This window comes from Pelodiscus sinensis, chromosome 2, assembly GCF_049634645.1.
Source record: "Pelodiscus sinensis isolate JC-2024 chromosome 2, ASM4963464v1, whole genome shotgun sequence".
NCBI lineage: Eukaryota > Metazoa > Chordata > Testudines > Trionychidae > Pelodiscus > Pelodiscus sinensis.
In genome coordinates this window covers 34,379,282-34,396,551 of record NC_134712.1, presented here as the reverse complement: position 1 = coordinate 34,396,551, position 17,270 = coordinate 34,379,282, and the positions used below count along the sequence as shown (strand labels likewise).

Here is a 17,270-nt window from a genome sequence, read left to right as displayed (position 1 = left end):
TGGTGCTTGGTCCTGCTACCAAGGTCTCTTCCAGTTTTAGTATTCTAAGATTCTATATAACATCCAGCTCTAGGGGTACGTCTAGACTACATGCCTCTGGAGACAGAGGCATGTAGATTAGGGTACCGGACATAGTAAAATGAAGCAGCGATTTAAATAATCGCCGCTTCATTTAAATTTACATGGCTGCCGCGCTGAGCCGACAAACAGCTGATCAGCTGTTTGTCGGCTCAGCGCGATAGTCTGGACACTCCCCTGCCGACATCAAAGGTATTTGTCGACCACCCAGGTATGCCTCCTGGGATGAGGAGTGGAGAACAGCAGTGTCTGCTGGCTGAGTGCTCAGCTCTGAAGGCAGTGTTGCATCACCAACAGCACAGACACAAGGGTGGCAATGTGAAGAGTGCTATTTGTCAATATCATTTTCATAGCAGACTTAGCATCCCATTACCACCCTTACTTCTGTGCTGCTGATGTTACCGCTTTGGGGCTGACCGTTGGAACCCTGCCGCCTTTAAGTTCCCCATGAGGAACTGAACAGTGAAGCAGAGTGTGAGCCATATGGCAGAGCTTGGGCTGTCATGCTAGTGGGTTGCCAGCTGTCCTCCTTATCCCCACTTTCCAGCTGCGTATGGACCTTCTGCAAAAATTCCAGCTGCCTGGGGCTGACAACCAGAACCCTTAAAAAAAAAAACAAATCAAACACACCGCTCAGGCCTCCCTTGACACATTCCTATGTTTCCCTTGGGAGATCTGCCCCATCTATTCATAAAATACCTATGACCAAGACATAAATTACAGATAAATCACGTACCTATCCCTGTCTCTCCGAGAACCAGCTCGTAAGCCACTACTCCTCCTCATTTCCCTTTCTCGTTCCCTCTCCCGATCTCTCTCCCCTCTATTTCGCAATCTCTGCATCAGACCTGAAAAGGAAAAAAAACCCAATGTTTTTTACTTCATACATATACATCTGTACTTCAAACTCTATCGCATAGCTTGTGCGGCAAAAGAGCAAATTTTAGTGGATTAGATGGCTCAGCTAGCAGATTGCAATGGGGATTCAAAACTTCAGCTCCAAATCACTGGCTTGAAATTCAGCTTTTAAAAAGGGGCCATACCTGTGTTACTATCTAGCTAACAGTTTATTTTACAACTTTTGAAATCTTCTGCTAGATGTATTCTTTCAAGTGCAAAGGATGTTTAGTCATAGATTAACCGAGTAAGCTGTTCTAAAAGGTGACTGCTAATGGGTTAATTATTATTATATGTACTCTAAGACCTGGACTGCACTACAGGGTTAGACTGACGTAAAGCAGCTTACGACCACCTAATTATGGCAGCGTACATGCTACTGCCTTGTTTCCACCAATGTAAGTGCCATACAACTCCAATGTAACAACTCCAGCTCCACAAGAGGGGTAAGGTTTATGTTGGTGTAGTTAAGGTGACTCTTTCATCTACCAGCTGTCATTCTTGTCAATTTCTGGGCTGCTGGCTCAGTCTCTGTTCCAACCTGGGCAGCTACCCAAGCTCCTCATTCCAGTGGGAAGTGGAGAGTTGAGAAGTCTGGTGTGGCTCCTGGTGGGGATTAGGGAACTGATGGGATGGGGAGGCAGCTGGGCTTCCCCACAGGTAGCTGGATGCGGAGCTGAGAGCTCAGGCTCTCAGTACCCCCACAATGGCCCTAATAAGTTGGTGGAAGCACTCCTGGTGAGGATACACACCACCAACCAAAAGAGGTCAGTGTGAACATGAACCAACATAGTAATTACTGCAGTGGTTATAAGTCGACCTAACATAGGTCAATCTATCTTTATAGTGTAGATATGCTTCAAGAGACTTTAAAATACTGGGAGTAGGCAGAATCAGCAGTTATGGAACTGGAGCAAGAGAAGAACTAATACTTCATTCAAACTTCATATACAAATCCAAAGAGCAGTTGGATGTTTCTGCTAAAGCGACCAACAAATTTTTTATGTGAACCTTAATGTATGTTATCAGGGATCAGTTAACACAATGAAGATAAATGGAGAAAGTTCATAAAAAGGGACTGTGGGGGAAATAGAACCATTCTTCTACTACCCTGCCCTTCAAACAGCACGTAGGTAAGGGATAGCTCCATAGTGACACCAGTGCTACTACTTTTAAGTCCACTGACTTAAATTCTCTACTACCACCATTCCCTTGCACTGCTCCAGTCACATCAAGCTGTACAAGTACAGTTTCCATGTGACCAGCTCCAACCCAGCAAACCCCAGTGTTACATTTAGATAGGTCCCTATCTATCTTAGGCCTGGTCTACACAAAGAGTTTAGGTTGAATATAGCTGCATGAGGTCGATTTTCTAAACAATGTATCCACACTACCCAACATGTTCCATCAACTTTAAGGGCCGCTAACATTGATTTCAGTACTCCTGCTTTTCATGAGGAGTGAGCAAAATTTGACCTTGCATGGTCGGATTCATGGCAGTATAGACCAAGTGTTGAGGATCTTGGCTCTGGGAGGTATCCCACAGTGTCCCACTTCAACTGCTCTGGCCAGAACTTGTGCCTCTACTGCTCTCCAGGTGAACAGAAAAAGCACTGGGAAAGTCTGAATTTCATTTCCTGTGTGGCCAGTGTGGGGGGAACCCCTCAGAGCAGGCAGCACACCTGAGCAGTACACAAGGCCATGACTTCCATGAGTTCAAGTTCAATGGGCACCAGCTCCCAAAGGCACAAAAGAGCATGAGCTTGGAGTGTGCAGGAGAGCTTGGACCTCATGGAGGCGTGGCAAGAGGAATCCATTCTCTCAGTTCTGAAACAGCAAAAGAAATGCTGATATTTACACTGAGACAAACACAGTGCCTGGTGGAGAAAGGCTACTCCAGGAACTCCCAGCAGTTCCGAGTTAAAATAAAGGAGCTAAGGCAGTTCTATCAAAAGACAAAGGTGACAAACAGATCATCTGGAACATCACCAAAAACGTGCCACTCTGACAATCAACTGCATGTGATCCTGGGGGGACCTGACCAGCTTCCCAAGCCCACACCATGGAATCTTCCCAAGACACTCAGGATAGCAGCGTAAAGGATGGCATAGTGGAGGAGGGAAAGGAAGAGGAGGATGAGAACGGCCAGTCGGCAAGCACAAGAGCCAAGAACTTTTCTTCCCTTTAGAGCCAATTCCCTCCTTCCAGGACATCTAACAGTTGAGCACTGATCCTGGGGAGTACACTTCTGGAGAGTTCACAATTTTTTTCTTGCTACAAACAGGTTAAAGCAATGGGGTGTGATGTGTTGCATACTCTGTGCCTACCAAAAGTGTGTGCCGGGGGGGGGGGGGGAAGGGGGGGAGCGCAGGCACTGGAATGGCTTGTTAAGGTGTCTGGAGATGGAGTGCTCCTTGAATATCTCAATGAAGCTCTCAGAGGAAAACTCTGATCCTTCTCACAAGGTTTCTAGTGAGGCCTGCCTTATTGCATCCTCCACAGTAGGACACCTTCCCACGTCAAGCCATCAGAAAGTGATCTGGTATCACTGCAGCACAATGCCCAGGTTTCTGGCCACATTCACTCAGCATCATTCTGTGTGATTCACAGAAGACTGATATCTCGCATGGCAACCTGGTAGCCGTGTCAGTCTGTATCTTTAAAAATAATGAATAGTCCTGTGGCACCTTAGGGAATAATATATATATCACAAGCTTTCGTAGGCAAAACTCACTTTTTCAGATGACATGGATTTGAATGGAGGAAAAAAAGGGCACCCTCAGAATAAGAAGGGAGAGAGAGGGGAAAAAAGTACCGAGAGGTCACCAAATGAAATTAATAGGTAGGAAGTGTAAAACAAATTAAGTTTTTCTTCACGCAGCAAGTAGAGTCAACCTGTGGAACCTCTTGCCAGAGGATGTTGTAAAGACCAGGACTTTAACAGGATTCAAAAAAGAACTAGATAAATTCATGGAGGTTAGATCCACCAATATTTATTAGCCAGAATGGGTAGGAATGATGTCCCTAGCCTCTGTCAGAGGCTGGAAATGGTTGACAGGAGAGAGATCATTTCACAGATTAACTGTTCTGTTCACTCCCTCTGGGGCATCTGGCATTGGCCATTTTTGGAAGACAGGATACTGGGCTAGATGGACCTTTGGTCTGACCCAGTATGGCCATTCTTAAGTCCTTATGTTCTTAGGTAGCTGTCACTGTAGTCCTAATGTCAATGAGGCTAACTGAATGGGCTGGAAGACTCCCATACTTAGCTTTTGATGTCAGTGGGGTGTTGTATATAAGGAAAGCTGGTTTTATAATATGTCAACCAATTAAAGTCTTTATTCAGGCCAAGAGAAACAATGCCAAATTTGCATATTAAGATAAATTCCTCCCTTTCTCTCTGTAGAGGACTCGTGAAATTCCTTTTTAGAAGAATGGTTGCTTTTAAATCCATTAACGAGTGCCGGAGCAGGTTAAAATGTTCCCCTACAGGTTTCTGTGTGATACCATTTCTAATATCTGAAATGTGTCCATTAGATGAATCTATTAGCTATGGGGTGGGCAATAATTTTTAATGGGGAGACACTCCAAGATTATAGCAATCAATCATGTGCCACACTTATATGGACGGAGTCTGGGACAGAGATTGGGTGCAGAAGGGAGCTTGAGGTAGAGGACCAGGGTGCGGGGGAGGAGGGGAGGGTGTGGATTCTGAGAGGGAGTTTGGATGATGGAGGGGGCTGTGATCTAAGACAGGCAGGTTTGGGGTGCCGGGTCCAAGAGGAGTAAGGGTGCAGAAGAGGATTCTAAACTGGGGAGGGGCTCTAGCAGGGGATGTAGGGGCTGGTAGGGAGTTGTGACATGGATGAAGGGGGTAAAAGAGGTTTTGGGTGGTGACCTGGGACAGGGACTTGGTGTGCAATGTCAGGGAGGGGGTAGGTGCCAGAAAGGATACTGGACTGGGGGAGGGGTGTAGGAGGGATTGCAGGGTTTGGGAGGGAGTTGTGACCTAGGAGAAGGGGGAAAAGGGTGCAGAGGATGTGGGTGGTGGGATGTGGGTGGTGGCCTGGGACAGGTAGTTGGAGGGGACAGAAAGGGTGGGGTTCCAGAGGCAGGCTCTGGCCGGGAGGTGCTTACTTAGGTGACTCTCAGCCAGAAGCCCTGCAGGAACCTGAGCTGCAGTAACAAGATGCTCCAAGTGGCTCTGATCTGGCCATGGGAGGAAAGGAAAGAAGGCTTCACATGCTGCCCCTGCTCCCAGCAAGATTTATCAGCTCCAATTGGCTGGAAACTGGCCAATTGGAGCTAAGAGATTTTTTGGGGTGAGGGGAAGGGGGGAGCAGTGTGAGAAGTCTCCCTCCTCAGCAGTGTAGAGCGGAGAGCAGCTGCTGTTTAAAGTGTAAGCTGCTCTGTTCCTAAGGGTTCTGGCGAGGCGGCCACAGGCTGGATCCGGTAGCTTTGCAGGTCAGATCCAGCCCACGGGCAGCCTCTTGCCCACCTGGTATTAGTTGCTACCTCTGATGACAGCATGGCTTCAGCCTCTGGCAACCCTCCCACAACTCACATCTCTCCCAGAAAGCAGGGTGTGATTAACACAGAGGAGGGAAGCCACATGATCCTCTGCCTTGTGCTGGCCATTCCACCTTCCACCCACAGGATCGTGCCCTTGCAGGCCCCTTACCATGTTTGCCTCCAAACCACGTGAGTCTAGAAGCAGTACAGTGGCTGCTTTAAAGCATAACTTTGGCCTTGCACAGAACACATCTCCATTGTCTATATAAATAGATTACATTTTAGGCTCTATAACGTATCTCCTGTAATGTGTGCCCCTGTAACTTTTCGTTACAGGAAGAACAGCAGGCAGCTTGCTGCATACTTTACCGGTTCCAGCAGCTTCCAGTACACACAAATCCAAAAGTTAAAAAGGACAGGAGAAGACATGTTTAAGGGGCAAATGAAATAGAGAAATACATTCCTGAAGGAGAAGCCACCAGACAGGCAGGAGAGGATAGCAGCGCAGCAAGACAGGAAAGCATGCAGGGATCTCCAAGCGAAGCAACAGGAAAACATCTTTTTGTTCCTGACTGCTCTGATGGAGCACCTTGCAGCAAGCCTGGAGAGGAACCCTCCACCCCATTCAGAACAACTTTCCCTCCTCACCAAGTTCCATAGCCTCTACCCCCAGGGACACCAGGATATTGGGGTAGAGAGGAAAAGGAAGACTCAAGAGTAGCCCTCACACTTAGCCTTCAGAGTCTCAGGAGCAGCATTCCCTTTAAGATTTACCATCCATGAGCAGAGTGAGTTTTGTCTTGTGCACCAACAATGAGGTCATGTGCGCTTGTTTGGATGTGTGCCACTGTGGTACCCATCAGAGACTTTCCCAGATAGCACCTCCCTGCAGCCATGTTGGAAGGGGCGGCGATCGCTTCACATCCCCCAATCCCACACCTATGGGAGTGCTGTTTTCCTGCCATTGTTTCCCCTGCACTGAGCACAGACTGAAAGCCAGAATGCTCATGCTAGCTCCTACTATATGGATACAGGATGCCTGGGCCTGTTTCCCCCCAGTAGCACAATCTGGACCCATGTGCTAGTGTTTAGCCCTGAAGGGGCATGGGTCTCTGGGGATTATTTAGGGCTAGGAGCAGGGGCAGGAATATTTTGGCTGAATGGCAGGGAAACACTCCTGACCCTGGAATGGTCTCTTGCAAGTGGAAGCCCCTTGGGACATTCAGACCAGACAGCAAAGGAGGAAACACGAGAGGGAAGATCCTGCCCTGACTAGGGAGGTGGCTGGATCACAGAGGGGCTGTTCCAGTTGGTGGCAAGAGTTTGGAAACACTAGGCAGGTGTCAGCATTAAGCCAAGACGGCTGTTTCCCCCTGAGAGGGGCTAAACAGAGGGTGAAAGTTGACTGGGGGTAGGAGCTGCCAGCCTGGCCTTTTAGTTCTGGGCTTAGTCTCTACCAAGGGCCTGCTGGTGTGTGAATCCGAGACCTCTCTAATCCATGGCTTGCTTTGTGCAGGATCTCAGCCAGTCAGATCAGTCATGTCTCCTCATGGTACACCCCCACCACGTGGCTCCTCCGGTTCAGGCCCCAGCCAGAACAGCCACTGCTGCCATGCAGCTCCGGCCCCAGCAGCCAAAGCAGCTGGGCAGTTACTACATGGCTCCGGCTGCAGCCCTAGAGAGTCAGGGACAGCAAAGAGCTGCCCAACAGAGCCCCTGCTTGCCCCCCCCCCCCCCCCCCGCAGTAGTTCACCTGCTTCCACCAGCATACTTCTGAACTGCTCTGTTGAGGAGACAGGTGGGTGGAGAATTTTGTGTGTGTAGCCGTGCACCTCAGTGGGAACTATGCTCAGGAGACAAAGGCTGTCGTCCTCATGTTTCTAACTTTCTGGTCTGGGAAATCTATCTGAAGCAGGAGTTCCTAAGGATGCACCTTTCCCGAACATCCCAATGTTGATACTAGTGAAACAGCCCTTGTAATCTAACAGCACATGCAGCACCTTCGAGAAGTACCCTTTGAAGTCAATGTACTCCATGGGTAAAGTTGTCAGGGGCCAAGATGGAGATATGTATTCCATCTATCGCCCCACAGAAGTTAGGGAACCCCATTGCAGCAAAATCCTCCACTATGGTTTCCAAGTTTCCCAGAGTCACTACCCTCCATAGCGGGGCGAGGGGGTGGGGAGGAGGAGAGAGAGCGAAGGGATAGAGTCCACTGTTACAAAGCAGCCTCTCTTCGCAGGGGCCCAGTGGGGTGCTGGGCTGTCCCCGTGGACAGGAGCTGTGGCCACCAAGCAAATCCTGTCTGAAGTGGCCAAGACTGTCCGCTGCAAACAGGGGCTGATGGACTGACCGGAAGCCAGGACCGAGCAGTCCTGGCTTACGCTGATTGCTGCACCTCTGCATTTTGAATGTATTAAGAGCCCAGTAACTCTTGCATCATTTAAAATGCAGAGCTGCAGTGCGAGTGTCTCCGGGGCCAGCATGAGCCAGGACTGCTCAGTCCCAGCTCAAGTTGGTTCCTCTGGAGCTATCCCCACTGCAGCTCTACAGAGGTGCTTATCAACTGATCGTATAGTCGACACAAAATGTTCGACTATACAATTAGCCAGATAATCACATTTTAACATCCTTAGTGGACAAGCCTCTAGCTCACAAAAAATGCGTAATCAGCAGCCCTTTGGGCAATTTTGGCCAAGAACTGAATAGACATATCCTTTCACCTTAGAGGAAATCCCTTCAGGTCAAGGCTGAGGCACATTTTCAAGGCATCGAGGGGAGAAGTTATAGCCACTAGATACTAACCATCTTTCTGGTTTTCCTAATGTATATAATATTTAGCTTCCTGCTGGTTTTACAGAGTTAGTACTTCACCAGTGCAAAGCACATCTAAAGTTATCACTAATGGTAACCATGGAATATCTTCTCTATGATACTTACTTGTATGAGTACCCTTGTTGGCATTCTGGATACAGTCCAGGTTTGGCAGTTTCTCATTTGATAGAAAAGCCTGTGCAATGGCTGTATAAAAACTCCGTGCCACACCACTGCCTTCTCCGGGCTCATCCTTAAATGTAACTTTTACTCTGTGCACAGCCATTGGAGTTGTAGCACATCTGCGACCAAAATGATTGTTGAGCTGCCTCATCGTCTGTTGAATTAGGAGATCTCTATCTCGATCCACCTAGCAAATAATAGGATAAATTAAGTGTTTACCCTTCTGTAGTGACTCCCATATCAACATAAAAGTGTATTAAATCTTCAACAACAGGATATAAAAATATATTACAATGTTTTTATTCCATTCAACTTTTAAGTAAGTTATAAATCAGGAAAATAAAACTAATATTTTACCTCCAATGTTAAATCCCTGGATTGTTGGTTCCTAAGTTTTTCCATTTCTCTGCGGAATTTTGATTCTTTTACTTCAAAGCCACCTAACTCGGTCAAGATCTTTAAAAACCAAAATAATAAATTAGCTGTAGAATTTAATTCTACAAAATACAATTTTCAACATAGAAAATACATACCGATCCAGGCTCTGCTCCAACATCTTCCATGAACACTCTGCCAAACAGTTCTAAAGAAAGGCGCCAACGTCCTAGCAACATATCGTGAGAAATAACCATTCCCATGAAACTACACTGAGGCCTGGTAGAACAGGGAGAAAAAGAAAAACAAACTTGTAATACTTTAAAAATGCAAACACTAAGTTAAACCTTTGATATACTCAACTGAGTAATTTTTACTTTTGTTTAATCACTGCATTCAGAACAATTCCTTGATTTACTAGCATCTAGAAACAAGACCTTCAGGACTCCTGATGTTCCAGTTTGGACTGAAGTTTAAATGTAGAGGCTCAGATACCAAATATTAAATCCTTTGTTGTGAGATCTGGACAAAAGTTAAATTTTAAGCGGCATTGTAAATTACTGATGACAGCCACCATCTAGAAGAAAGGTCTTTTAATTGATAAAACTGAAAACTACAATACGGGATAGTTTGTTATAAGTGCTCCTGAAAAAATACAGTTCAGATATCAGCTAGCACGCAATTTATAGCATTACCCCTAGTAAAGTAATATATAGGAAATGGAGTAGATAAGCTTTCGCAAATTACTATTCATCACACAAAGCTGATAAGAGATACTTCAGAGCTTGCCCGATCAAATAAATCTGTGCCTACCATGTTGGTAACTTCCATTTATTTATTTTTTTAAAATAGAGAAGCTAGTAGCTGTACATTTTATGCCTAGTTTTCAAGCCCTAAATCTCCAAAGAGACTAGGGATGCAATAGTATAACTGTTTAAATAGTTAACTGGTAAACCAAGAGCTTATCAGTTACCTTTGTGGTTACATACCTATTCCTGGCCCCCCTCCCTGGGAGCTGGTTGCCATCCTGTACTGCAGGCTCTGCAATATAACACTTAAACTGAAGAATCTGCAGTGCAGCTGGCTCCTCAGGAACGGGGCCATGAGCAAGCTACCCCTGCACTCTGGCTACCAGCCCTGCTCCTGGGGAACCCACAGTGTGTAACTGTGTAACCACTGAGATTTTTAACAGTCATGTGCTTATCTAATTAACCGCTTTTAATATTCCTAAAAGAGACACCACTCTTCCTGAAATTCTGCATGCTGCATCTCATCTTACAATACAATCTTTCAGGAAAATTCAGAATTCTTCAGTTACTTCATTAATCTTATTCAAATGCTTTTCCCATTCATCATCTCTTCAGATGGGCTGGCCTAGAATCTCCAGATTTATTTTGCTCATCTAAATGAGAATTGCCTTTTATGATTTTTTTTGAGCGAGTAGTGTCAGAAACTGAATTTAAGTGCAAAAAGCATAATTAAAAAACACAGATGTATAAAAAGTGAGCTCCTCACTCCAGAAGCTGTGCTGAGCCAGAAGCAGCAGTATGGCAGTTGAGAGGGGGCATATGGAAGGATGACATGGAAACAATTTCAGATTTGGAAATGTATGTTTTAAGGAGAGGAGGCTGACATATGGAGTCATAGGCAGAGGAGAGAAAAACTGGTATCTCATAGGAAAATGAAAGGGATAGTAGAACCGCAGAGAACATAGAAAATGGCATGGAAAAGTAGTTCCAGGAAAACAGATGTTACATCAGGGCTGAGCAAGATGCGGCCAGGGGGCTGGATCCAGCCTGCCTAACACTTTGATCCAGCCTGCGGATTGCATCTGACCGCTTTCTATTTATATCCTGATGCCCATGCCACCAAATTTCCAGATGGTGGCTCCAGCAGCAGGATCCTATTTAAATGGCTTACAGTTGTCTGTTGCGGCAGTACCCAAGCAGGGACTGGAGCCACGAGCCCTTTAAATAGCAGCAGCAATCTTAGGTTGCTGCCAGGCAAACGCATTAGCAGGCTAGGAGCTGTGAGTGTTTTGCTGTGTTTTTAATTCAAATCCTCCAGCCCCAGACAACTCTGGGGGAAGGCTAGTTCCCAGGCTCGCCTCTTCCACCCTAAGCCTCGCCCTTTCCCGGGTGGAGCCAGCCCATAACCACTTACCAAAATACATTAAGTGGCCCCCTTGCAAAAATTACTGCACACCAGTGTTACATGATGCATATTCAAAGAATCTGTCTTACTTGCCAATACTACTTAACCTTCTGGCACCCAAAACAACTATCCAAATAATTCATGAACTCAATGAATTAATAATTAACTTCATTTGTTAAAATTAACTATTTCCTAACTGAAACTAATGTATGGATCAGTGGAGTCTTATCACCCAGCACTGCTCCTTTGCATATGGAGTTGAAATTACTAGGGGATTGGAAGATTCCTTTTCTTTATGAAGGGATCTGCTTCCAAGGTACTTCAAAATAATTATTAATTATAAACAGTAAACACATCAATTAGCCATGTTTACATATATTTAAACAACATATATTGATTATTTCATAATTTCAAAGAATATGTTTACCTGGGGATTGATACAAATATTATTCAAACATAAAATGGATGGAGCTTTGACCTATGGTAATGAATCACGTGAATTACTTCGTTATGAAATATTTAGTTCTAACATGCATATTAGTTCTTGTATGTGTGCATCTACACAGACATTATTTCAAAATGCAGCAAGGGTACAATTTAGGTTCAGTTGGAGTTGTAACTTGCATGGGGTAATCAGCAAAAGAAAGTATGAGCAAAGCTGCTGCATCCGTTAGTTGTTCATTTTCAAACTCATTCTTTAAGGTTTAAAGAGAATCTCAAAAAACAAAGAAAATACAAACCAAAAAACCCACATAAAAGAATCATTTGGAATAACATTTTCAGGTGTGTAACAGACTCCACTGATGCATATCAACGTTAAGAATTTCCTAACGTGGTTTTGTAATTTTTTTTTCAAAAAATGCTTTTAGTGCTTATAAAAATCACTGGATTATGACTTTTTAGATGCAAATCCCATCTAGAAGAGGCAGTAAAACAAACAGTGGAAGAACCAGCTTGTCTATCTTTCTTACTAGGGATGTGAAAGGTTAACCGGTTAACCAGTAAGCATCACCCTTAATGTGATGTGAACTTCACATTTAACTGGTTAACCAATTACTTGGGATTCCATATCCCTACTTCTCATGTACCTTAATCTTCTCTGGAGGGGACTAATAATGAAGGCAGGCCAATCTCTTAAGCCCATCAAATCATCTGTGATACTAGCTGAGACTCCCAATACATATAGCAATGTGTCAATTCTGGCATGAAGCTTGGCTACGTAGAAAGTCAGTTAATACTCTGAACATACTATACAACAGGGGTCGGCAACCTATGGCTCATGAGCCAAATATAGCTCTCCACAGAGCCAAATATGGCTTGCAGCTTAAGCCCAGTCCCCCCTCGCAACAGGGAGCCTGTGCTAGCACTCCAGCCTTGCGCCCGCCCCGCCAAGATTGCAGTGCCAGCACCAACTTCCTGCGGTAGGGAAGAGAGAAAGCCCTGAGCCTTGCTGTGTGATCAGGGAAGAAGTGGAGTCAGAAACAGCTCTTATGCTGCTGCTCCCCCTGTCCTGGCTGCCTGGGAGTGCTGCCTGGAGGCTCTCTCTGCTGCTCCCATTGACTGGATTCCAGCCAATGGGAACAGTGTGGGGCGCAAAAGCAAGTGCCCCCCCATCATGTCCAGACCCCGCACTCCCAGCTTGCTCCTGCCCCTTCTTCCCTAACCTAACACCTACCCCCACTAGCCTGCTCCTGTCATCTCCCCCCTGGCCAGAGACCCGCCCCCTCCCCCAGTCTGCTCCTGCACCAGTCATTGTGCCTGCCCTCTCCCCCTTGGCCAGACAACCTACTCCCAAGTCTACTCCTGCACTCTACCTACCGGCACTCTACTGGGGGGGGTTTTGGAGGGTATATTTTGTTTCTGACTTGTGTGGTCCCTGACTGGTTTTTCTGCAGGTCAGTGGCCCCCCCCAACCCAAAAAAGGTTCCCCACTCCTGCCTTTTGTTTTCAACATGAAGACAGAATTGAAGCCTTTTGTGTTGGACATAATATTCTACTTAGTTTACCAAACTTCATTTTAAATAAACATGAGAAAATTAAAATGCTTAATCTGTTTCGATTAATATTTCCTTTCTTACCAGTTAAATTATATGGTTCTCCCTAGCTGCAACACTAACAAAATGGATCTGGCAAAACTGTATAACTAACAGGGAATTTCCATTAGGAGTTGGTGGTCTGCGGAAAGGTTTGCATTGAGCTAGGTGGGCTACCAGGCCAAAAAAATCTGAGAACCACTGTTCTTTTCTCATTCCCAAAAATACACTTAACTTTTTAAATGAAAATGAAAAAAACTGAATTAATTAAAAAATGCGTAAAATGGGCCAGCTGGGGCATTCTGCTCATTTAAAGGGCTGGTTGAGGGCACACTGTTGGGGATGCGTTCAAGCTCCCAGCTGAGCCAGCAAGAGAGGCTGGTAGCAGCAGGTGCTTCCATCTGGCAGTGGCGGTCTGGCTCCAGAGCCCTTATCTGACTGCTGCAGCCTGTCCCCAGCCGCCGTGTCCCTGAGGCAGAACCCACAGCCTGGGAACTGCTGCAACAGCCTGGCCGTGGTGGCCCGGCTTTGGCTCAGCTGCAGCAGCCTGACCAACAAGGACCCAATCGGGGCTCAGACCCCATCTGGGTGCAGTGTCTTGTCCCCAGCCCCGCTCCTGGGACAAACCCCATGGTCTGGCCCCCATCTGGCCACAGGAAGGGCTGGCAGCTGCCCCCCTTCGGCCGAGGCACAAGTAGGAGAGAAGGCCACGATCCAGCTGCCTGGTCATGGTCTAGCCCCTTATCCAACCATTGCTGCCCTGGTGCAGCAGCCCAGCTCCAGCCATGTAATGTAATCCAGCCCCAGGGTCCTCGCCCCCCACATACTCTACTCCCCCCCCCCCCAGCATCCTGCCCTACCTCCTGCACCTCCCATACTCCCCAACCCCCAGCCCTCATATACCTCAACCCTGACTCCTGCAACCCCACATACACAAATTGCACCCCCAGCAGTAGCAGATGTCCCTTTAAATAAAGTCTGTGAGTACTAGGGATGTAAGCAACTAGGTAGTTGAGTCACTACTCAACTAGTAGCTTCCCCCCACTTGCTACCTCTATCAGAGACAGTGAGGGGAGCAGGAGCTCGTGCTGGGGGGAGCCGGCTTAAAGCAGGGCACACCATGTGAATGCGAACCAAAGCAGTCTCCGCTCACCCCAGGTTCCCCGCTGTGCCTCTGCTTTTTAAATATAGTAAGAGCCGTGGGCGGTTCTTGCTACATTTAAAAGGCAGAGGCACAGCTGGGACAGCAAACACCCTGCCTCTTATCAACTAATCAAGTAGTCGATAGAAATTCCATCGACTACTTGATTAGCTGATTACTCGAAATTTAAAATCTTTAGTGAGCACCATGTTTAATTTATGCTATTATTAATCATCAATAATATTAAGTTGTATATTTTAAGTCATGAAAATGGGCACTCTTTTACTGGCTGACGACAACTTTTCCTGAATTTTGATGTAGTTTGGCTCTTCGGTTACCAGCCCCAGCTATATAAGTAGTAAAAGACTTTCACTCCAATTCACCCGTCTTCCCATCTACCCCTGGCTCAATGGTATGCACTACTTTGCATCCAATCAACTTTGAAACAAATTTAGCACTATTTTATAGAATTACTTTTTACTTCTTGAATACCTGAATGATGTAAGTGGTGGCCCTTCACTTTCCGTCAGTCCTATCTCTGCCAACAAGCTACTTTTCAGCTGTGCTGCAAGATCATGAGCTGAAGGTCCTGGTTTTGAACTCTCAGATTCCTCTGTTGGCACATTTTGTTCCTCTCCTTCCTTCTTTTGCCGATTTTGCATGCTCATAACGTTTTTTAAATTGGCTGCATAAGACATTTTGGTTGGAAGAACCTAAACAAGGAATTTAGTTACACTTTAAAAGTAGACCATGAACCTTTTCAAAGTAGACATCCTTAAGAAAATGAAAAAAACTGAACACTATTCTTTCATTAACAGAGGAACATGCTTCTACCACAATTTAAGTGTGTAAAACTTTAAAGAATCTTTTATATATAATTTTCATGTTGACTTTTTATTGATATAGAACTACACTTAATGTATAATAGATTCAGCTTGCCCACCAATCACACTTTGCAGAATTTCAAGTACTAAAGCACTTTAAGATGGCAGTAGCTTGGGCTCTGGGTACAGGAAAATCCCGCCTTAGGGCCAACTCGCCCGAGTTGTGACCCCCCACACTTACAGCCATTTTTTTAAGTGCAGAAAGGGCCGAAAACCCCCGACCCGCATTTATGACAGCGCATGGCGCCTATCCAAAATGCGGGTTCAAGTTACAACGCCATCCCAGGAACCAATCACGTCTGAAGTCGGGGGCAGCCTGTAATTTAAACAGGACATTCTAGAGGTGGGAATTTTTATTTTATTCACATTTAAATTAAATCCATAAAAATAACTGTAGCCTTGGGGAAAAAACAACCCAAGCAGGCATTTGATTATGAAAGTTATCTGTTTGAAAGAACTTGTTTTGAACTGATAAAAATATATTTTGCACATTCATTTGCAAGTTTTAATATTTACCAGGCTATTTCAGACCCACCACTACTTTAAAAGTTATCTTCATGTTTTCCCTGTGGTGAAGCATTCACAGCAACTGTCTTATTGGTTTTAAAAGGATTACTCTGTATTATTAGCTTTCATATGCCTCATACTTTGAAATATAACAGAATTCCTGTAATTGTACCTCAAGGCAGTTTCTATCCACGGTCACTTCCATTAAGCATTTCCCACTGTTGGCAGAGGATGAATATAAACCCTGACTTGGACGACCAAACAGATCTTCTTTTCTAGCATTTGGCTGAAATTTAATAGAAGCATGCTGAGTAAATAATATACTTCAATTTGAAATGAAAAATAAACTACAAGTAAGTGCCCTCAGGAGTACAGTCTCTTGTGTCACCTGTAGAAGATGTGGCTGGTCTGCCAGAGGGATGGCTTCCGCCAGAGGAACTTCAAATGGATTAGGTGGAATACAACCAAGGAAGGTCATGGAGTCTGACCGTCGGAAGAATGGATGGTTTTGGCCAGTTTCTGCTGGGAGGGAGTCATCATCCTTGTCATTAAGTGTAGCACCTAAATATCAGAAAAGTTTTTACTCGTTAAAAAAAAAAAAAACCTTAGGAAAGGTAATACAAAAGTTACCTTAAGAGTACAAAAGCTTCAGAGGGGTAGCCGAGTTAATCTATAACAGGAAAAACTTAAAACAACAAATAGTCTGGTAGCACTTTAAAGCTTTATAGCTTATATAGGGTGGGGGTGGGGGGCCACAATACAGTTTTTGTCCCAAACTCTATAGTACTTTTACAGGATACTGCCACAGTAAACCCAACTGAGAAGCAGAAAGGCACTCCCTCACATTTCCCTCGCACACCAGAGCCTAGTGGGACCTGGGGGCTAATAGATTATGAGAGGGAAAAAGCCTCCAGGCACCAGGTGCTCCAGCCCCAGGAGGGAAACTGCAGAGGGTGTGTGCACAGCTGGAGTGCTAGCTCAGGTTCCTCAATGCTTGGGGAGGGAGCCCTCAGGGCCGCTCCAGGCAAGCCACGGGTTGGATATGGCTCCCAGGCCTTATATTCTTGGCCCTCTGATATGCATAATATAAAACACTAATACACATGGTACTTTCAGAAGGGACCTGTGGCTAAACCTTTATAAAAATGTGAAAAGGTCACTCTGAATTCAAGGATGAAAATGCAGCTAAAGTTACAGCTAGTAGTTTTGCAAGCTTTTGTTACAAGCCTCTAAATGGTTCAACACATTGCTCTGGGCTTAAACTTGTATTAAGCTTTATACCTGGACAGCATATTGGACAAGTGATTTCAAAAGCTTAAAGTGAACATTTTAGAATTTCAAATAAGTAACACAAATTAAACATACGTAGTACTTTAAAATAAATTCCGACAGACAATTCCTCCTTTATAACCCTGCCAAAACTCAAAATAAAGACTGCCTATTTCCCCTAGAAGAGCTAATAAGTATCAAAAGCATTGCTTTCTTCTGCATTCCCAAAAAATTCTCTGTGGTGCATATGTCAACTCCTGCAATGGAAACAGAACTCTGAACTTGCTAATGGTCGTATTTTGATTTTGGTGAAATTCTATTGATGTCAGTAGAGTTCAATTTGCAGAAGAGGATAATAGCCTTAAATTGTAGTTTTTATAAAAACAAGTCAAAAAAACAATCTTGGGTTTTCACCTGAGTACA

The 17,270-nt window shown here is 45.2% G+C and overlaps 1 protein-coding gene across 10 annotated transcripts in view; it reads right to left on the bottom strand.

Moving 5' to 3' along the window:
• The window catches only part of UBR5 (ubiquitin protein ligase E3 component n-recognin 5), a 170,896-nt gene that overhangs the window by 15,717 nt on the left and 137,909 nt on the right, over positions 1-17,270 (bottom strand). For all 10 annotated transcript variants that reach the window (XM_075920248.1, XM_075920252.1, XM_075920251.1 and 7 more), the window contains 7 exons: positions 15,967-16,139; positions 15,751-15,864; positions 14,680-14,900; positions 9,018-9,138; positions 8,842-8,940; positions 8,428-8,671; positions 815-926 (listed from right to left, as the gene is read on the bottom strand). In XM_075920248.1, the coding sequence (XP_075776363.1) occupies positions 815-926; positions 8,428-8,671; positions 8,842-8,940; positions 9,018-9,138; positions 14,680-14,900; positions 15,751-15,864; positions 15,967-16,139 (1,084 nt within the window). The remainder of the gene's footprint in view (positions 1-814; positions 927-8,427; positions 8,672-8,841; positions 8,941-9,017; positions 9,139-14,679; positions 14,901-15,750; positions 15,865-15,966; positions 16,140-17,270) is intronic.